This window comes from Eurypyga helias, unplaced genomic scaffold, assembly GCF_000690775.1.
Source record: "Eurypyga helias isolate BGI_N326 unplaced genomic scaffold, ASM69077v1 scaffold52500, whole genome shotgun sequence".
In the NCBI taxonomy this organism is placed as follows: Eukaryota; Metazoa; Chordata; class Aves; order Eurypygiformes; family Eurypygidae; genus Eurypyga; species Eurypyga helias.
This window is the reverse complement of record NW_010227361.1, coordinates 1,822-22,415: the sequence shown is the minus strand read 5'-3', so window position 1 is coordinate 22,415 and position 20,594 is coordinate 1,822. Positions and strand designations below refer to the sequence as shown.

General features: G+C 42.3%; 1 protein-coding gene across 1 annotated transcript; it reads left to right on the top strand.

Annotated features, from left to right (window-relative positions):
- The first annotated feature begins 7,613 nt into the window (after nt 1–7,613).
- Nucleotides 7,614–19,409, top strand: IDUA (iduronidase, alpha-L-). The gene is made up of 12 exons (XM_010155833.1): nt 7,614–7,719; nt 8,304–8,411; nt 9,051–9,146; nt 9,709–9,911; nt 10,336–10,515; nt 12,075–12,291; nt 12,899–13,114; nt 13,730–13,851; nt 15,145–15,270; nt 15,868–15,944; nt 16,737–16,837; nt 19,011–19,409. The coding sequence occupies exons 1-12, from the start codon at nt 7,641–7,643 to the stop codon at nt 19,106–19,108; spliced, it is 1,623 nt and encodes a 540-aa protein (XP_010154135.1). The 5' UTR covers nt 7,614–7,640; the 3' UTR covers nt 19,109–19,409.
- Nucleotides 19,410–20,594: the final 1,185 nt, after the last annotated feature.

Here is a 20,594-nt window from a genome sequence, read left to right as displayed (position 1 = left end):
ATACTTTTGGAATGTATTTCCACATACAGCTAACAGGCAAAAGAATAGGAGCATAAACAGAAAATAAGGATGTGAACATGAATGAGTGACAATAACAGTACTGTGAAATGGAATGAGTAATTCAAATAAGTACCATGGAAGACTCATTACTGCAGGTGCAGTATTAGGCTGGATGCTTGAATTAGAATGCTGGATGCGTACAGAGAACAGTTCTGCTTCTGCTTGGAAAGAAAAGTTTAGTTACAGCTTTCCCATGCGATGCCAGAAGGAGTTACGTGCTCCAAGCAAGCTAGTTTTAGCACTTGGTCATCATTCCTCTTGTGCATCTGGAAAGTCACCCTTTAATCTTCATTATGGGTATAGTCTCCCTATCCCCTCTTTCCAAAACTTTTGCTTATACATGACACTATTTGGAATTCTATCATAAAGGACAGCATAAAACCACAATGAACATTTTACTTGTAGCCATGTGTTATGCAGGAGGAAATCACTTCAATACATTAAACTCAATCAGAAAGAAAGGTGACCTCTAGCAGCCCAGCTTGCATATAGTGGCTAAGCCTACTTTTCAATCACTGACTCGAGCCTTTAAATTTGTAGTGAAAAATCAGTCAAAAAGCATTTCCTCCTGCTGTATTTGCTTTACCATGATTTGATTACTTCCCTTCATACATGAATGTAGACATAACAGATCTCAATAAGGGATCACAAGAAGATCTCACAACGGTCTAAATTATCCATGCCTAGATGATCTGATTGGATATGTTTGAGTATCTGGAGAGGCCAGATGCTAAAATACCTTATGCCTTTGCTTAAATTGCTATGCTTCTGTAGCCCGTTTCTCCTTTTACATCTTGAATTTGTTTTAAAAGAGGGGAAGTGGGGGGAAAGAGACACAACAGTCTAACAGTATTTTCTTAGACAGCTAACTCACCTCTGCACAGGAAGCTGTTGATGCTTTGTCTGCCTCTCTCTCTCTTCCCCTCACACACAGCGTGCTCATTGCTCAAAGAAGGGCTGAGACTGTGCTCACAAAAGCAGGCCGAGTAAGAAATGGAAAATCATAGGCCGTGATTAGCATCAGCTTGAAAGCATTCATTGTTTGCTTGCACTTCTGTGCATGTGAATTTTAGCCAGATCACAACAAGGATTTTGTAAGTTGCTTTGCAAGGTAAAGGTCAAAGCACACTGATTTTTCAAAGAGGAAAGAAGCTAATTAAGATGCTGTAAAAATCAAAGGCAATTCTATTTTTACGTATTTAAAAAAAATAAAAATATTCAGCTGAATGTACCACCTTTTGGCTGGTGTGTAGAAGAGGCAGTGATTTCCAATAAATAACAGATGTTGTATTTTGCATTTTTGAAGCCAGTTTGTTCCTAAACTACAAAAATTCATACCCATTCTTCTTCTTGTGCATGTATCGTGTGGACAGATTAACTGTGACAAGCTGTGACATCAGCAAGGGCTGGATACTGCCTAGCTGTGTGGTTTTGTAATGCATCCACCCAGTATTGCTGGGCTGACTCATCTATATTGTAGGGTGAGTGAATTATGCGTAGTATGGGCCCAGCATGGGCTGAAGTCTTTGGCATTATGCCTCTGTGCAGAAGCTGTGCCATAATTGTAAAGCAAGCAGATTTTCAGTCCTCACTCACAGAAATTATATAGCTAAGAAGCAAGTGCAGATTTATTCATGCTAATAAATAAACACAGAAGTGATAAAATATGCCAATTCTTTAGCATGGATGTAGTAGGCTTTGACCTTGCAACTTTGAAAAAGCCTGTGAATGAGGTTTTTGGTCTGCAATGCATGTGTGAAAAGCACAGGCTCTGTTTTACCTGGAGACTGCCAGGGAGGAAGAGGCGGTGTTCATGCACCTGCAGAATGTCAAGTGATTGTGGTTATTTTGGGATATGGGGATTTATTTCATGGAAGGGAGCCAATTATCACTTCCTGTAGTGATAATAGGAAGCGAGAGTGAATGGAGCAAGAACATGGTAAAGCCAGTTCTGGTTTGAATGAGCACTTTATTGTCAGCTTCCACTGAATTCAGAAGAGTGAAGTGTTGTTTATTAATAACCCGGGAGCCTGCTGGTTTCATAGTTATTCATTAATGATCTTGTGCTTAAACCTGAAGTACCAATCTAGTAGGGGTTTGCTATTTGACATTGAGAAAACCTGAAGCAGTAACTGCTGAGAAGGCAACCTCTGGAGAGGTGAATGCTAATGAGGGCTATTCTGCCCTTCATATACTCTGAGGTATCATTTCTGTAGTGCTCACAGTCCCTTAGGACCTACTTTTAAGGTCTGGAGGTTTTGAAAGTACTCCGCGGAACAAGACGCTTATGTAGACAAATGGTGGTTTTGGAGCAAACAAGGTCTGTGTAACAGCCTGAACTTTAAACTGGCTTCATTTTATTCCTCATAGCTGCAAAAGTAAGTGAAACACAAGGAGGCAGGATCCTTTTGTGTTGTAAAGGGGACTTGGAGGACATCAAGTTGCCCTCCTGGAAAAGATAAACTTGCTGACATTTCCTATCCAGAGCTTTTGACCTTCACCTTTCAGATGCTGTGCTCACAGCTTACGTGCTTCACTGTCACTTCAACAGCCTTGTCTCCTGGCTAAAGAAGTAAGACAGTTGCTTCTGAAGGCAGTTCCTTCTGGAGGACCTGGTAGCAGCAAGAGTTTGAACTAGCATAGTTCATTGGTGTTTGTTCCTACCTCTTTCCGGTGAACATCTTGGCACTGGACACTGAGTTCCTCTCCAAGTTAGACAGGCACATCTGTCGGTTCCAGTGTTTTGTAACCCCTAAAACAGCATCAGGGACTCGAGAAAGAGAGTAAGCAGTTCCTTGGGACACTCTGTCTAAGGGTGCTCCTGATAGTAGTCACCTGCTGCAACACCTGTTTACTCTTGAGGGGGGGATTTAATTATCACGCATATTTATGCTCATCAGAACAATAGTGACCATGTTACCATTGGTCCACATCCTGACACCATGGCCAAGGGAGTGTATGTTTGCAGGAGCCGGCTTTCAAGGCTGGACAGAGATGGTCTGGCACCCAGCTAAGCATCTCTGTCAAATGAATAGTGGTATAATATGATCATTATCTCAGCAAACACCATAGCAGGGTAGTATCTTAGACTGCTCTTTCACTTCTCTCTGAGACTAACATAGGAAACCTCCCATGGGACAGGGTCTTTCTTACACACTGGTGAAAGTAAGCTAGATTACGTTAACTTCTGATCTGCGTGGTAACTGTGTCCACCAGAAATGCAAAGGGAGGCCATGCTAGCTGAGTGAGAATGTCAGAATGAGAAAGGTGCTATGCTAGTATGCAGATATTTCCCAATCATATCAATCCTAGGCCAGACATAACTCTCTTCATTGGCATAGCTCTGTTGATGGTCACCCTGCATGTTACCTTTGAGTCCCTACGCCAGCCAGGACCTACTGATGAGTCAGCCGCAGGCTTCCTACCCCAGGAAATTTTGTTGTTCAGTACATTACAATGAAGTTTGATAAAGTTAACTTGATGTGTTATCAGAGATTCAATACTTGGCTGAAGTTTATCTGCAATGGAAACACTCCCTGCTTGTGCTTCTCTTGCTCTCTTCTCTGTAGATAAGATATTTGGTCCAATGTCTGTGTGTGCACTTGTGTCCCAGGGTGTGCAACTATATCCCTGGACAGGACCAACCCAGGGCAGAAGAGAAGCAGGAGATGCTGGTCATAGGAGGTAAGCTGTAGCTGTAGGCCTAAGGAGTAGTATCCACAGCTGTGCTAACTAGAGCAGATCCGGCTGTGGTGCAGGGTGTTGACACCCAAGGCCAGCTTACCCCTGCCCTCCCAAGTGATTAAGTTTGTGAATGGGAGTAGGCTGAAAGTGGCATGGGTAAGAAGCACAACATTATTATCTTAAAACACTTTGGCAAGCTATCCGGTAGCTGCCTATGTACCTGAAAAGAATTTCCCTCCATACTGGAAAAGCCTCACTCCAGTAAAGGGAGGCAAGTGGAAAGCTGTTAACATTGGACGCAGCAAAGGATGGCCCACAAAGCAAGCCTGTCCAAGGAAGAGCAACAAGATTTGGTGACAGCCAGCAGATTCCTTTCCATACTCAGTACTGCTCTTCATGTTTGCAACACAATTGTTGCTCTCAAGAGGCAGCAAATACAAATGGGTCTGGAACTGTGACTGTGACAAAGATTGGAAAGACATGTCCCTGGCAGGCAGGAATCTCTGTGGAATATGGCAGCCTTGGGCCTGGGGATTGTCAGGGCATTGCTGTCAGGATGACAGTGCTTTGGTGTAGTTGCTTGTTATGACTGAGGAAGAGGAAGGCCTTATCTGACAAGTCTTTTAGAAAAAGCCCAATTGAGGAACATGTGAAAGCCAGACACAAACAGGACAATGATTGCTGCTCCACATCAGAAATAGCCAACAGCCAACGATGAGCAATCCTAGTTTGGCAAGCACTCACATGAAATGACAAGGACATAGCCTTCTGTGTGTTCATAAGTGAGGACAGTGGTGTCTAGAAACCATGACATATGGGCAGAGGGATCAAAAGGGGAGCAGGCCAAAAAAAGGTAGAAGACTGTAAAATTCAGTGGGCTTGCTACCAAGGAACCAATCATAGGTACGCCGTGCTGCACCAGCAGGTCCTAGGCAGAGGTACAAAGCTGTTTCAAACAACTTTGGCAATGTCAAGTCAATTTGTTCTGGGTCAGGGATTTACCTTGTCACATGCCTGTAACAGTTTTGATGTGGTCTTCAATGTTCTAAAATTATATTTATAGCACTCATGGTAACAGTCTGACAGTTGAGCCAATCTTCCTATGCAAAACATTTGTAAATAATACCAGCTTGTGAGGTTCCTGCTGTGCCTCACACACTGCAGTAAGCATGGCTTCCAGACACTGCATGGCATGCAACCATGCCGCCCCAATTCTAGTGTTTCTGTATAGGTTATTAAAAAAACCCCATCAATTTCACAACAGAAAAGACGTATGGGTAATCGTAAGGTCAAGATCTGAGAAAGTGGCAATCCTATCGTCAAGTAATCATTTTATTAATAGGAGCACACTGCTTAATCATTTGCAGGCAAGAAAAGGTTCTCATGAACTGACAGGTCAGCCAAAGGATATAAGAAGTGCCTCTGCACCTACACACATAACACAGGATTTTGTGTACCATTATTTCAGTCCTGGATGGCAATGGCATTCTGTTTTAAAAATTTTACTTAATTGATACAGGAGGAAACGTAAATGTGCTGGGATCTTAAGTGTACATGTTTCAGATAGGCGGCCTTATGTACCTGTGTATTTTCACATAGTATGGTGTAGACCTTAGACTGGAGTCAGGAAGACAGTAGCTCCTTTACTATTATCTAAATGGCATTATCAAGTTTTTACAAGACAGTAGAGTTAATCATTCTTATGGTCACTGACTGTAAGTGTGCATGTAAGCAAATATTTCAATAGAACACAGGGTACAACTGGAAATAGTTAATGGATCTGAGGGAGCAGAGCTACCTTTTGCAACAAAATATTTGTTCCTGAACTTTGGAATAGGACTGCCAGACTTTCTTTCTAAGCTCTATCTGACCAAAAAAAAACCAAAAAAAAACCCCAAACAAAAAACCCCCCAAAACCTAGCTCATTCCAAATGGCCATTCTTTAGTTCAGTAGTAACTTCTAAAATGCTCTTATGGATACTAAAGTAAATAAAGAACTTTCTACTATTTGCTTCTTTCACAGCTGCACCATTTGACTCTGGCAGGAACTGTGAGCCCTTCCGTGGCTGTAGATATGACAATTTCTGTTTTGCTGGTAGGACGTACTTTAAAAGAGAAAAGGCAGCTTCAGGTCTTTGGTAGAAGAGTGTGACCATGCTGGGGCTGAGATTGTGTGCTTGGTTATATCACATGGGGAGCTGGTATAGTCAATATGGCTTATGTTATATTTGTTTTGCCTGTCCTGTTTTCCTCTTCTAGATCATAGTCAGAGATGCTGATGGCACTTTGTCCTCTTCAGGTTGCACAGTTCCCTTCTTTATTTGCTAGGCATTTCTGTCAGCCTTTCTTAATTCTCTGAGAACTTTGGGATTGCTCTTACCTGTTCTTCATTGAAACCTTCACTTGGCAAGAAAGCCAGTTTAAGAGGTTCAGAAATGCATAGGAAGGTACAGAAAGAAACAAGTTGTGAATCTCAGCACAGAGCCCAGCACTGGTTTAAGAGATCTGCTGACTGCCTCATTCTCACTTTTTATCCTATGTGCCCAGCATGCCTTGCTTGCACTGATCAAGACAGTGATTGTCTCTCCTCCTCCCATCGTACCTAGGATATTGCATGTGTAGTTCATTTGTACACCTCTCCACCCAGGCAGTAGCAAGGTCCGTAGGAAAGAGTAGGCAAGACAGCAGAGGCAGAGCTCAGGCTATGCTATACCAGAGAAATTAGGTATAGCACTCTGACAAGGCTGGAGAAATCAGCTTTGAGGGGTGCTGGCAAGACCCTAATCAGCCCTTCTGTATGACTGGGGCTGGACTTACCTCAAGGGTGCTTACAAAGCCTTTTGCTCAGGGCATACTGAGATCAGATGTTGGGCTCCAGGCCAAGCCTGTGGCTTGAGCCAAATGGCAGTAAATCACACTACTGGAATATTGTCAACAGAAGTTCATTTTTAATTCCTATTTGGCACTTCATACTGGTGAAACTTCTCAGTTAAAGCAGGTCACAAGTTCAGAAGTTAAGGGAAATCACACACCAGCCCACATACTACATTACATTTGTTTTCACTGGATACCAGGCAAGAGAAGCCTTTCAGGAATTTAAAGTGTGTCTTCAAATGTATCATAGATACAAATGCAAATGCAAGTTTTCACCCCCTGGGTAAAAGAATGCCAGTCTTCCCTTGCAGGTGCCTGCCCAATTTTTACTACTTGCACTCTTACAGGATTAACTGATACAAGGGGATGCATCATGGGGCTACTCCTAAGTCTCTCAACACACAAATTCAAAGCTGGGTAAAAGGAATGCAGCCTGAGATCCTGGGGATACAGGAGAAATAGTAATCAAATGCTAACAATGAAATAAAAATTACAGATATTGTGTTCATGAATTCATCATTCTTTGAAAGATACAAAGTTAATTCATAGCCGGACCTAAACCCATAAGAAGCTCTACTAAGAAAGCTGTATTATGTATTGCAAATTTAGAGAACATTAAAGAAGTCTGCATATGAAACAAGATGAAAACCAGCTGACCTAGCAGTAGGTAATCAAATGGAAACTGAGAAAACAAGCTTAGCCAAAAAGTAATCTAGGTAAATTTCACTTCAGCAAAGAATAACTTGTTAAAAAATCAAAATCCAGCAAGCAAGTTCATTATATTGCTTCTATTGCTGCTGCTGGAATAGGAAAAGGACATGGCTTGGACAAGGAACATGACTCGGTTATGGAGAACATTACTTTAGAAGAAGGAAGTTTGTGTACAATTCCAAGAACCCTAGTTACCTGTCAATTTTGAGAGTCAAAAGAAGGCAAACATCTGACCCATTATCTACAACCAAGTTCCACCTTTGCTATGACATTTAAATTTGTACTTTTTATTACCTGTGTTCTTCAGAGTGATGAATGGGAAACTTCACTACAATTTTACTGCCTTGGATAACCTTATGGATCACCTGTGGGAAAATAAGCTAATTCCAGGTAAGCGCAGCTCCCTGCCTCCACAACTTGCTACATCTGATTGCCCATATCGTGCAATCATCAGAAAATTCTTAGCTTTGCTGAAGCTGCTTTTGATAAAAATTCATTCTATTCCTACTTGCCTTTACCTCATGTCCCTGTAAATGTAAAGAGCATGAGCAAAACACTAGTAGTCAGTTTAGACAACACAAATGGTTTTACACTGCTTTCAAAAACAGAATGAGACACCTGAATTGGGAAAGGAGATCTCTTGAAGAGGAGAAAGCATTGTACCCATTAACATGTACCTAAAAGGGCCAGAGAAGCAGATACTCAAGGTATAGCTTCCTTTGAATTTCTGCAAACATCCATTGTTCAAAGTTCCCTCTAAGCCTTGAATTTAAGTGTTGATTATCATAGTCATTAGTCAGTAACAAGTGTGAGCACCATCAAATCTGAAATAGTCCTGGTGGGGATGTGTAAAAACAGGAAACAAAGCCCATTTAATGATGCTTGTTTCAGATAATGCAATAACCCCTTTGTTAATCAAAAGGAGATAGCATTCACACAAAAAACCCCAGACCAATCTTTTCTGTCTTTTTTAGGATTTGAATTGATGGGGAATCCATCAGGCTATTTTTTAGATTTTGAAGATAAAGAACAGGTAGTAAGATGGAGAAACTTAATTACACTTCTGGCCAACAGATACATAGGTAAGTTCCAAAAAAAGAAAAAAAAACCCTGTTACTTACTCTGTTGTAATCCCTTCTAGCTACCTCAAAAGGTTCTATGTATTGTGAGCAATTTCAAGACCTTGGATTTCAGCACAGAGCAGTCAAAAAACCATGCTACAACAGACAGTAGGATAATAGCCCCTTTTTTGGCTGATCCATGACCAACATCCTAAATGTGTTCTGGGTAACACATTTGGCCTGCTTCTGAGGACTGACTTTTTGTTATGTTGTGGTTGTAAACCACCAGCTTGCACTAGGACATGATAGCCTGAATACTTCCCACATGCCTTCTTCAGGTATCTCTAGTAAGACAGAAGCCTCAATCTGAATTAAGGCTAGGTGAGTGCCCTAACCACAAGGCTGTAATTCACATCACCTCTCTCTGGCCTTTCACCTTTTTCAAATATTGATGTATTTCATCAAAAATGAGAGATCATTTTGAAACTGCCAAAATTGCACTTTCCTCATTATTAAAAATAGGTAATATTTGTACCCTGTTGTAGCTCTGAGTGCTGAACCTCACCTGCAGCCCTAGTTGATAGGATTGCCTGGATCACTGACTAATTGACAGGATGGTCTGAATATGCAGCTCACTGATAAATGAGGCCTCTCCTACAGATAGGTATGGATTGGAACATGTTGCTAAATGGAATTTTGAAACATGGAATGAACCAGACCACCACGACTTTGACAATGTGTCCATGACAGTGAAAGGTAAGCACGTTTTGGAGCCCCTACTAGTGTAGTAATGTGAGACAGATGTGTGGTGTGGGTGGAGGGTGACTGTCAAAAAGGAGAGATGCTGTCAAAGAAATAAGGTAGACAGGAGAGATAAGGAATGTGAAAGGTCTACCTAGTCTGTTTTGCTAAGGTCATGTTACTGACTACGCTTTGTTCCCTGCTTGGACATCAGTATAAATACAAGGGTAGTAGAACAGGGAAAACAGAACAGGAGTTACACTTAGAAGGTGCAGTTCAATATTTGGATATAAAGTAAGATTAGTGGAGGTAAGGGGGTGAAGGGTGAAGTAAGAGGAAAACTGTTCATTGACAGATGCATGCTTTGGGAACCTGTCCTTACGAGACCTTTGGAAGAACCTTGTGAATGCAGCTGAGGTTTTGATATCTTCTCGTGTTGTCAGTGCATAGGACAGAGTAGCCCCAGTTTGTGAGGTACCGCCAATAAATGCAGTAATAGAGTAATGACATCCCCATGTAGTTTTAGATCAAGGTTTTGAGTTATCATCTTTGATACATGCATCTGCTTGGACTTCAGGGTTTCTCAACTATTATGATGCTTGCTCAGAAGGATTAAGAGCAGCCAGTCCTCTACTAAAATTTGGAGGACCTGGGGATTCTTTCCACCCCTTTCCCAAGTCACCCATATGCTGGAGTCTTCTGTGTCACTGCTACAATGGAACCAACTTCTTCACAGGGGAGACTGGTGTAAGGCTGGACTACATCTCTCTCCATAAGAAGGTAAGTCCAGGATTTCAGTTTAAGGCTATTTTCTTAGTCAGTTCAGACCAAATTCCATTTTATTCTGATTTATGAAGTTTATTTCCAGATGAGTGTCCAGCCTATAGCAGGAAGCAGTGTTGCCTGTTCTAAGGAAACTTTGAAGATGTTCAATTGCAAGACTTCAGCTGAAAGAACATCTGTCTGTGTAATTCCCAGCGGGAAACAATGCCACTACCGCTTTTCTTTTTTATATTCTAGGAAAAGTTTATGCAAACAGCACATGCTGTAATGGATTAGGTAAAAATAGCAGTGCTGTCTGTCCTACAGCTCCTCAGGGACTCCAAGAGCATGTTTTCAGAATGTGTTTATGGCTGTATGTTATGTCTGAGTGTTTACTACTGTTTGCTCACTTTCACTAAGCAGATGTGAAATATTGTTTCAGGGAAGTGGGAGTTCTCTCTACATCTTGCAACAAGAAGTAGAAGCAGTTGAACGAATTCAGAAGCTGTTTCCAAATTTTGCTTCTGTTGCCATATACAATGATGAAGCAGATCCAATGGTTGGATGGTCCATTCCACAACTGTGGCGAGCTGATGTGACCTATGCAGCTATGGTTGTAAAGGTAACTACTCAGTTCATTGACAGTCTTGTCACAGTAGGGTCTCCTGATGAGTTAATGCAGTTGCAAAAGTAGACTTACAGTCAATTTTCAAGCAGCTACTCAGAATAATAGTTCCAACAAATGGCGAGTTCCTGATTGGTGTTTCGCTGAATAGTCTGTTATCAGTAGATTTATTCAGTTTGTATTAGTTTTCTTCATCTACCCCTTAAATAAAACCAACTGAGAACTAGCTGTCCATGTGTTGGACAATGTGTCAGTATGCAGTCCCCCAGTTAGATCCACTTGCTAAGACTGTTCTCACACAACCTTCTCTTCATGTTACACTACTGCTAGCTGTCACCTCACTTAGGCGAAACATTATTTATCAGCTCCATCATAAGTTTATCTCATCAAGAGTTATCATGTATAATTAAGAAGTCCCTTGAGCTCTCAGCAAAAGCCCATTCTTTGGCTTTAAATAATGACTGTACACATGGTTTTATTAATTGCTGCTAGTAATTACTGCTTTTGATTTTTTAAAAGAACCCTCAGCATCCCTGCCCCTGTAGGACTTGTAGCCTGTCCCTAGAGCAAGCTAGTTCTTGCACCTGCATAGCAGTCGTTCCGAACTGCAGGCCTGTTGCTTTGTTAGCCACTACCTAATACAGTGTGCAGAGTCCAAGTGCTCCTGTGCAAACGTGTAACTCCCAAACCTGGGAACATATATGTTACCCAGAAACAAGGTATGTCTTAGCAGCTGCTCCTGTGAAGGCAGAGGTTCCCAGCTCCATTAAGCTGCATACAAAAGCAGTCTTCTCCAAAGCAGTAAGTCACCGACTGCATTGCAGGGGTTTGTGAGAGCAAACAACAGTCTTTATAATGCCGTGGTGGCATGAAAGGAGGAAAAAAGACACATCCAATGGAAAATTAACACTTGGGTGGATAGGAGCTGGAGCCCCATGTTCCTTCAGGGACACACTTAAGAGACCTTTTCAGTTGTCAGCCTTCTGTTCGATTCTGATACTTAGGCACAATCTGGTAAACATACAGCTTGGGAGCTCTGCCATTTTGCAGGAAAGAAGCACACCAACCAGTTAAATGCTGGAAGGACTATTTCCATGTTATTCCATGTTAAAAAGACTCATTGAGGAGCAAAATCCAGCACCATATCCCAGACACTTGTGTAATGGGTACAAAGTAGTTTTAGAATTGGAGAACCATTTAAATTTATTTCAGATGGCAAATCCAGATTACTAATTTTATATTGAAGACAGGGGGGCATCATTTGTAGTGCAGGAGAAGGAAATACATTAATAATTTATGCAGAGTACTAGGAATACTTATTTCAGATACTTTTTACTGGCAAAACCATGTGGATATTTCTAATTTTCCAGTGATTAATGTATCATCTAAAGAATAGTTTCTCCAGGAGTTGTGAGGAACAGTTTAGTTCTTCGGTCTTTTCTAAATGGCAGAGTGTCAGCTCTTATCAATATGCTGTTAAGATTTTTTTAAAAGTACCGGTATCATGCATTTGTTGGATTTTCTACAGGGTGAAGTTCCATCTTTGTACTTTGCAGGTAATCATCCAGCATCAAAACCTGCTCATTTCCAAAGCCAACAACACAATCAACTACACGCTGCTGAGTAATGACAATGCTTTTTTGAGCTACTACCCCCATTACTTCACACAGCGGACTCTGACAGCACGTTTTCAAATGAACAATACAAAGCCACCTCATGTCCAGATGGTGCGGAAACCAGTGCTGACTGTCATGGGCTTGCTGGCACTGCTAGGTATATTAACCACTGATTAAAGAGCACTTCAATACTTCAATTAAAGAGCACTTTTCTACCTAGAAGCTTCTTGTCTAAGAGAGATTATTCCAGCCATCTCACCATTGATAAAAGCAATATTTCTCCTACCCTCTGTTTATCAGATGTGTTAAGAAAATGAAACCTGATTTCCTCGGAGAAATTAATATCTCAGGAGATGTTCCTGACTGTCTCTTTTCCATCTGATTTAGTTTACTGCTTTATTTATATGCTCTGTATGCCAATCACTCCTTTTTGTTGACTGGTTCTTCCCTCTGGTGCTGTCACATCAGGCTGCAGGTGTCTAAGAAATTCCCACAGCTGGAATATCCATGCAGCATACTAAAGGAAGATCCTAATTCACTGTTACGTGGTTAGATGTTGCTAGCTGAACTGCTGAGCCTAAGAACTGCTGTAGTATGTGCATGCTCTCCTGTTGTAAAATAAGCCTGACTGATTGCTGTACCTGGTAAAGTAAGCTAGAATGTAACTTAACATATAGATCCCCATGTTTTGACCCATTCTGTATCAGAGGCTAATACAGGACTGACTATTAGTAATGCTTACAGACTTGTCACATCTTTTAAAGGAGAAAAGCAGATTTTTGCGGAAGTGAACAGCAGTGAAGGTGAATGCACTCAAAACAGCACAATTGGTGTCCTGGCATCTGTGCACACCCCAAGTGAGATGCAACCCTCAGACAGTTGGCAAGCCACCCTACTGATATATTCAAGTGAGGATAACAGGACTTCATCCAACATCAGCACCATCACAGTGAACACCACCCACTTCCCCAAACTTAGAGGTAAATGAACATCATGTAGGGAGCTCACACAACTGATCTTTAGGATAGAATATCTGCTGAAACATTTCTGCTGAGTTGCCTTTCGTTGCAAGAGTGAGTTTCATTTGCTAACTTTCATCTTTTGGGCACTCCCAGATTTTCTGAGATATGATGGTGCTCTTCTAGGAAAGGCTGTTTCCTAATGCCTGCACTTTGACCTTGCCTTTAATAGCAGCTGCAAGTGCTACCTTTTTGGAAAGCTATTAATCTCAGTGTTCTTGGACAGATATTGCCAGGCAACAGTTCCCTTGCTGGGGTGACTCTGAGACAGCCAACATGACTACATGATTATACAGTTGATACAGTTGTCCAACAAATGTGTGCAGCACCTGTGCAAAAAATGAGAAGGTTTCAATCCTTGTTATGGAAATAATAGCTTGAAATTTAAACTTGGCAAATAAAATTGTAGAGCCTTTTAAGAGTGCTAGCCCTGTGACGTCCCAGTGGCAGCTAGGCTCCGAAGTGCTGAAATCACTTTTGAGAAGGTAGACTTAAAACACCTTCTGCTAAATTTATTCTTGTTACTTTTTACAAAGAAGTAAAGAGTTTACTTTCTTTTCATTTGTGATCCTAAAGAGCTGATGTATGTGACATATTACCTGGATAACAACCAAACCAATCCCTACCTGAAGTGGAAAAAGCTAGGAAGCCCTGACTTTCCTTCCCCAGAACAGTTCTGGCAAATAAGGGATGCTGAGGTACGACCATGCATTTACTTGAAGTGTTGTATGAGTAAAGTACTTGTGAATTGGTTAACTACAGCCGAAGAGACGAGAAATTGGCTCGGGTAGTCAAAATTTCCTTAGCCTCCAGTGGCATGCATCTCGTACGCATATGAAAATGCACTTGCGGTCACGCAGAGAAATGTCACTGGTACACAACTGATACCTTTGCTTTATGTTATGCAAGAGACTAAATGTAGATGATCAGCTTTTTTGCTACTGTACTACCCTTAATTAAAGGAGGCAGAGTTGCTCCAAAGCAAGTTCCCCCTTACTTTTGAAACTTCTGTGAGATTTGAGACCCTTTCTGTTTGTCTCCTGGAATAAGTCACATGGCCTTGTGTATATTACAGAAGAGCCAAATCGCTGCAATAGAGAGTTGACATAAGCCCACCTCAATAACAGGAAAAAAAACAGCTCCCTGAGGTAGAAAGTGCCCAGGGCAAGTTGAGAAGACACTTGGAATCTCTTAAGGCCTCACAGGGAGGCCAGCAATTTCCCCTCATCCTCACCAGTTCCTCACCCCAGAGGGGACTGGGGCATAAGACCTATCTGAGGACTCCTCCCTTCTGAGAAAAGCCATGCCCAGATAACCTCCTGTTCGTAAGAATATGTGAGCAGACTGTCACTTTAGCTCCCTCTTTATAGTGGCCCTGTGCATTCAGACACATGGGTTAAAATAAAGGAGGCCACCTTTATCCCCTTTGGGGCCCATAGACAGTACAATGTTATATATTCTCTTTCAAGTCATCATAGCCCACTAAGGCCTGTGGGATACTAGAGGATCTGTCAGATCTTCCTACAGGGTAGCAGCAAGGTTTTAGATACTTTTGGACATCTGGTGAAACCTCATCCTCAGAGACCAGTGGAGTGGCTGTTGCCGCTAGCAATAGCTTTCACTGCACACTGGGAATCCACAGGAAAGAGTCAGTGGTGTGGTTTATAAAGACCACTAGAATGAAAGGCATCCGTGGGAGGTCAATAAAAGTGACAGATGGTGCCTAAGGGCACAAATTTGTTCATTTGTGATCAACCCGATTTGTGAGATGGGCAAACCCTCTGTTTTCTGAAGGCTGGAAAACAGGCGAGGTAGAAAAGTCTCCCAGCTGGAAGCACTTTCATGACTGTAAGCCACTTAACAGCACCAACTCTGTTTGAAATTTACACAGTAAATTCAGTAAATTCACAGTCACTTTACACTGATGTAGCATTTGGCCTTTGGGTGCTGTAATGAAAGACTGTTCACAACACCTCTCTTTGGCTTCACAGGACCCAGTGGCCACAGGCCCATACCCATTTCCTGAAAGTGGCATCCTGACACTGAAGCAAGACTTTCCTGTTCCCTCAGTCTTTCTTATCCACACTTGTGCAAGACCCAGATCAGTTCCTTATCAAGTAGGTTTTGTATTACCAGATTAAGAACTGCTTCCTGATTTAAGTCTTACTAAGAAGAGCTGGACTAGCATTTGGGCCTATTAATTGTTAAAAGTAGTAAATAAACAATTCTTTTCTCCTTTGATGAGAAGGCTCTGCAGGGCATAATTCAAGATAAAAGCATTCCACAGCAAGTGATAGCAGCCATCACTAAGATAAATGCAAATTTAGCCACAGTAAGAAAATAATAATGTGGTACAGGAAAGTGCAGTGTCTTCTTTAATATCACATCATGTGCTACCAGGCTTGACAAGAGCTCTCCTGTTAGTAACTAGTAGCTAAAAATAAAATGGAATAATGGCTGTTGCAGATTGGACATCTGTATCTTCTCATTTAGTTCCACCCATATTCACAGTGGTGCCCAGACCCTCTGAAGGTCTTCTGCAAGATTAACAGGTTGGAGAGATAGGCTACAAGCCACAGAGCCAGGAATTTTGGTTTTTCCCCCAGTCTCCATGGAAAGAATCAAAGCAAATAATTAGGAAGGATGAACACAGAAATCTGACCTATCTGATTGGTATGTACAGTTTTCTTACATGGACATTTGTCTTTGGACAGGTGACCGGTGTTCGTTTGATCCCTCTCACAAAGGGGCAGGTCATTGTGTTGTGGGATGATGAATGTGTAAAGTCAAAGTAAGTGGGTTTTATAAATAAAATGGACATAACCAAGTTCCCAGCCCATTACTCCCTAAGTTGCCACCAGTCCTACAAAGTGAAATGAGTTCACAAATGAATGACTACTTGCTTGTTGAGAGATGCTACAGTGCATTTGTCTGGCAACCTGAACTGTAGGACCTACATGCAGTAATTATGGAAACCAACCCTGACTAAGTTGCGATCTGAGCGAGGGAATCTACCTGTTGCTCACCAGCATCCAATGGCATTTTTGAGGGACTTGCCTTCTGCATGGCAGACAGCAAGATCCATGGTAACAGTTCCATCAGCAGCAGGTGCCTAGGTGGGATCTTGCACATGCCTGTAACGGATGTGAGCTGGAAGAGAAAACCTACAGTTCCTTGCTCCAGCAAGCTGCACTGGAATGGAAACGCTCTGTAGGTGACCTTTCAGAGGTGATCCAGTGTATGTTCAGACTCCCTCAGGAAGCACTGACTTAGATCCTTTTCAAGCCAGTCTCCCTAGACTCTTCAGCTTTGATAACCCTGGTTACAAGTAAAAGATGCTTAACAATTTGTGATGCTGCAAGTACCCAATCTAACAAGTCAATCTGCATGTTATTCTGTGGGATATTTGAGCCATAGTTCTCCCTAATACTGACAATTCATGCCGTCCCACATTTGCTAGGAATGGGTCTACTGAATAGTTCCTATTTTTGGCCTTCTTTGTTGAAATGGCCCTGAGATTAGGATTTGATTGCTCACCACATTATAAATTTTACCTACCAAGCTGTCTGGTTTTCTTTTCTAGATGTATAAAGACGTTTGAAGTGGAGTTCTCACCAGATGGAAAAGCATACCAGCGGATTAATGCCAAAGACACAATATTCACTCTCTGGGTCTACAGTCCAGGTAAGGCAAGAATACACCTATGATATAATCTGTCATGTTAATAGTGCCACTCATGAGTGTGTGAAACATCATATAGTAACTACCGAAGGTACGTAGCTTGCTGGTGACATAAACTCTAAAGGAACTAACTAAACTGGTGACATAAACTCTGAAGAAACTCCTAAAGGAAGGGAAGGAGCATGTCCCTTCCTTTAGGACCACATCCTCAGTGAAAGTCTTATTCTTGAGGACAAGCACTAATTGACAAATAGTCATGAGGACATTATAAAGAGTATTGTCAAGAGTAAATTCCTTGTCACACAAACCAGAGTCATGCAGCTGCGGGCCTGGCAAGCTCCCTGAGAGGCAAAGCAGCACTTTTGTCTCTATTCGTAGCTAATGCAGAAGCATGCAAAAATAAGAACAAAAAAATTACTTCACATGACCAGGGCTTGGTGTTCTGCTCTTGGTAGTAGGCTCACAGGTAGGCAGGTCTGAGGTTTGGACTCAGTCCCACAGGTACTGGACATGCCTTTGCCTAAATTTGTACAGTGCTCTTGGGGTAAAGCTGTAGGAGCAAACTGCCTTAGTGACACTGAGCCTTGAGGTAATAGACTGCCTAAGGATGTGGCATCAACACACAAATAAGTGGGAGATCAGTTCTACTTTTCATGGTGGGGTTGGTTGTCTTGCATTTATCATGTTCTGATCTGCTCCAAGGGGACGGTCACAGTTCTGCTCTCATTATGGTCACCTGTCCCAGTTCCCATACCGTTTTATGGCTTGGCAATCTGAAGCTACTGAGGTGCTCCCTTGTAAGAACAGAAAATGTCCTCCTGTAATTCAGTTTATCCCGGCTCTCTCAACACCTATCCAAGGAGACACCCCTCCCTTTCCTGTTTCCTAGAGCTTTCTCTTTAGCCCTGACTAGCTGCCTAAGTTTTAGATGTTTCACATTAGGGGGCAGCAAGTTTCATTTTTGTCAACAGACGAAGCTTCTCCCAGAGCCTGTGGTCATTTCTTCTCAAGTACAGCCTAGATGCAGTAGAAACATATCCAGATGAAAAATGCTGAAAGCAGGTGGTGGTGTTTTCTTTAGGTATTCTTTTTTTGATGTCTGAGGGCTTTTTTAACCAAATGTGGTCTAATCTTCAGTGTAAATGTCCAACAAGTGTTACTAATAAGCGCTGCAGAGCTGGCTGAAACACAGACAGACCTTGCCTCAAAGTGATACTAGTAAGAGCAATTCAGAGAGGTTTTTGCTAGAAGCACAAGCTCATCTTAGACTGAGAAAGGCTTAGCATAAGCAGTAGGTGCAGTATAGAGTTCAGAGCTATTGTTGCAATGTAAAGGCTATACAGGTGAGCAGAGACTATAAATCATGGCTAAGGCAAATCTCTGAAATAAGGATTTATTATCATCTAGTGCTGTGCATTTGGGGAACCTACCAAATGAAATTATTTGTTTCAGAAACAAGAAGGAAAGACTGCTTGGAAGAAGTGTCTCATCTCAGCAGCCTTTATTGCTAGATACTTCCTTCTCACTATTTCTGGCATTCTTTTAGGAAAGTTAAATACTAAAGCACACATAGAAATTAAGTAAATAGATGAGAAAAAAACATATATTGCTTGTGAGGTTAAAGACTTTGCTAGTGAAGGCTGTGTTCTTTGAACTGGATCCAGCATGAAAACCAGCAGAGCCACAGAACATCAGCTCACATACCTTTGGAGCAAGTGGTACTGCTTCCTGAGTTGTGCAGAGGGTTTTCAGTCAGCCTGCATGCTCCTTGATCTGCTTCTTTGTTGATCCTGTCCCCACATAACCTGTTGCAAAGGCACAATTCAGGCAGAAAAGTAAGTCAGAAAAAAAGGAAATTACTAGCTGTGGGTTGCAGAAGATGTCATAGCCTTCTTGGGACAGCAGTCCTGTAGCTGTGCTTGTAAATCCTAATGAGGAGAGAGGATGTCCTTGGTGCAACAAAGAAAAAGAGCCAGTACTTGGCCACAAGTAAGTTATAATAATTCGTAGTTAGACAGGCACAGACACACTTATATAGGGTGCAGAACTGATTTCATCAGTTTCCCAGCCCCTTCCACCAACCTACATTTTGTAGAAGTAGTGCCTGCTCCACATCCTTCAAGCACCGCAGGTGTCAGCCTTTCACAGTGACCATTTCTAACCTTTTCATTTGCAGGAAGCTCAGTCTCCGGCTTTTACAGAGTGCGTGCTGTTGACTACTGGGGGAAGGCAGGGCTGTCCTCTCTTCCTGTGGAGTATATTGAAGCTTTCTGAAGAGTGATGTCTGGCTTGGTGACTGAGTGGCGTATGCTCCCTGCAAATGACAACTCCCCAGAAAAATAAACTCCTCCCAGGCTGAGGAGGGAGTATCGAAAGGACCTGATGAAGCAAGTTAGGAATGCAAGTTGGAAGCAACTGCCCCTATTAACTCTTCAGAGCTCAAAAGACAGCGTTATCAAACAGCCACCACTGACAACCCAACTGCTACCATTGTGAAAGGCTGCCATTGGACTAGGATTCAGCTTAGTAACTAGGAACTAGGGAATAAATATTTATTATTCCCTATTTTACACTGAGCTAATGGCCAGGACAACCAAATTATAGAGTTCACCAACTGCAGTAGGAACAGGACCATTGCCTCACTGGATGAGTGAGGAGGGCAGTGAAGGCACGAAGAGGACCTGTCTGAGAGTGAACTGCCTGCTCAGCTGCCAGGCTCTCTTGATGTAATGGCATGATGGAAGACCGCACAGCAATCAGATGCATCCATAGCATGAAGCGAAGTGTCCCACCGGTTAGGCACATCTGCTCCAGTGCGTTATTTCAGAGTACTTGTCATATCTTCAGATGTATGAGGTTCTTCACCCTCTCACAGAGGGGTTTCCAATGAGCATTTGTGCTGTTATCAGGAAGTCAGAGCTAGTCCCCTCACACAGGCAGAGGAAGGGGTAGTAGCTCATCCTCACAGAAGGCACAGGAAGCTCTAGTCTCTGCACTTCTCTGCCTTTTCTGCTTTCGCCCAAGTCACCTGTTTGGACTGGGTCATCAGCTGCTGCTTCTTTGTGGAGGACACTCTATCCCTGCAAGCCCCTCTCTCTCCATTGCCTGACCTTCTATAACCCTTACACCTAGGATCTCTCACCAGCATGCCTCCCCTCACAGAATGTAAGTGACCTGAAGCTAGGCTCTGGGTGGAGCTGAAATGCCGCTTAGAGCCTTTGTAGTTTTCCTGTCGCAGGAGAACACACTCTGGAACTTGACCACGCTGCTACTTACAACCAGTTAGGAGATTTAGCAGGAACAGTTAGAGCTTCTGTGCTTTGCAAAGCATGTGCGCAAGCGTGTGACAGCCTGAGATCATGGGCTACAGAACACCTCTGGCTGTCCTTGCAGCTGCCAAACACTTTATGTAACAGCAAAGTTCCCTGGAATTGCAGGGGTGTTTTTTTTACTTTAGCCTTTTCACAACTGGCACAGTTTGAACTGTGCCTTTAAAATGCTTGTAGAGGGAAGGATAATGCCAGTGAAAACAGATGGCGTGTTTTCCATAAGAGGACCAATTTCGTTAAACAAACAAATCCCCTACAGCTTTCTTTGCTGATATCAGCCACCTCACCAACATAACAAAGACTGCATATCTGATGAAACTCTCAAGTCTTAGACCAAAAAAACCAAGTTTGCACAGTACAAGAGAGCTGAACTACCTCAAATGGCATTAAATTACAGTAAAGAAACATACACAAAAGGTCAGTATTTATTA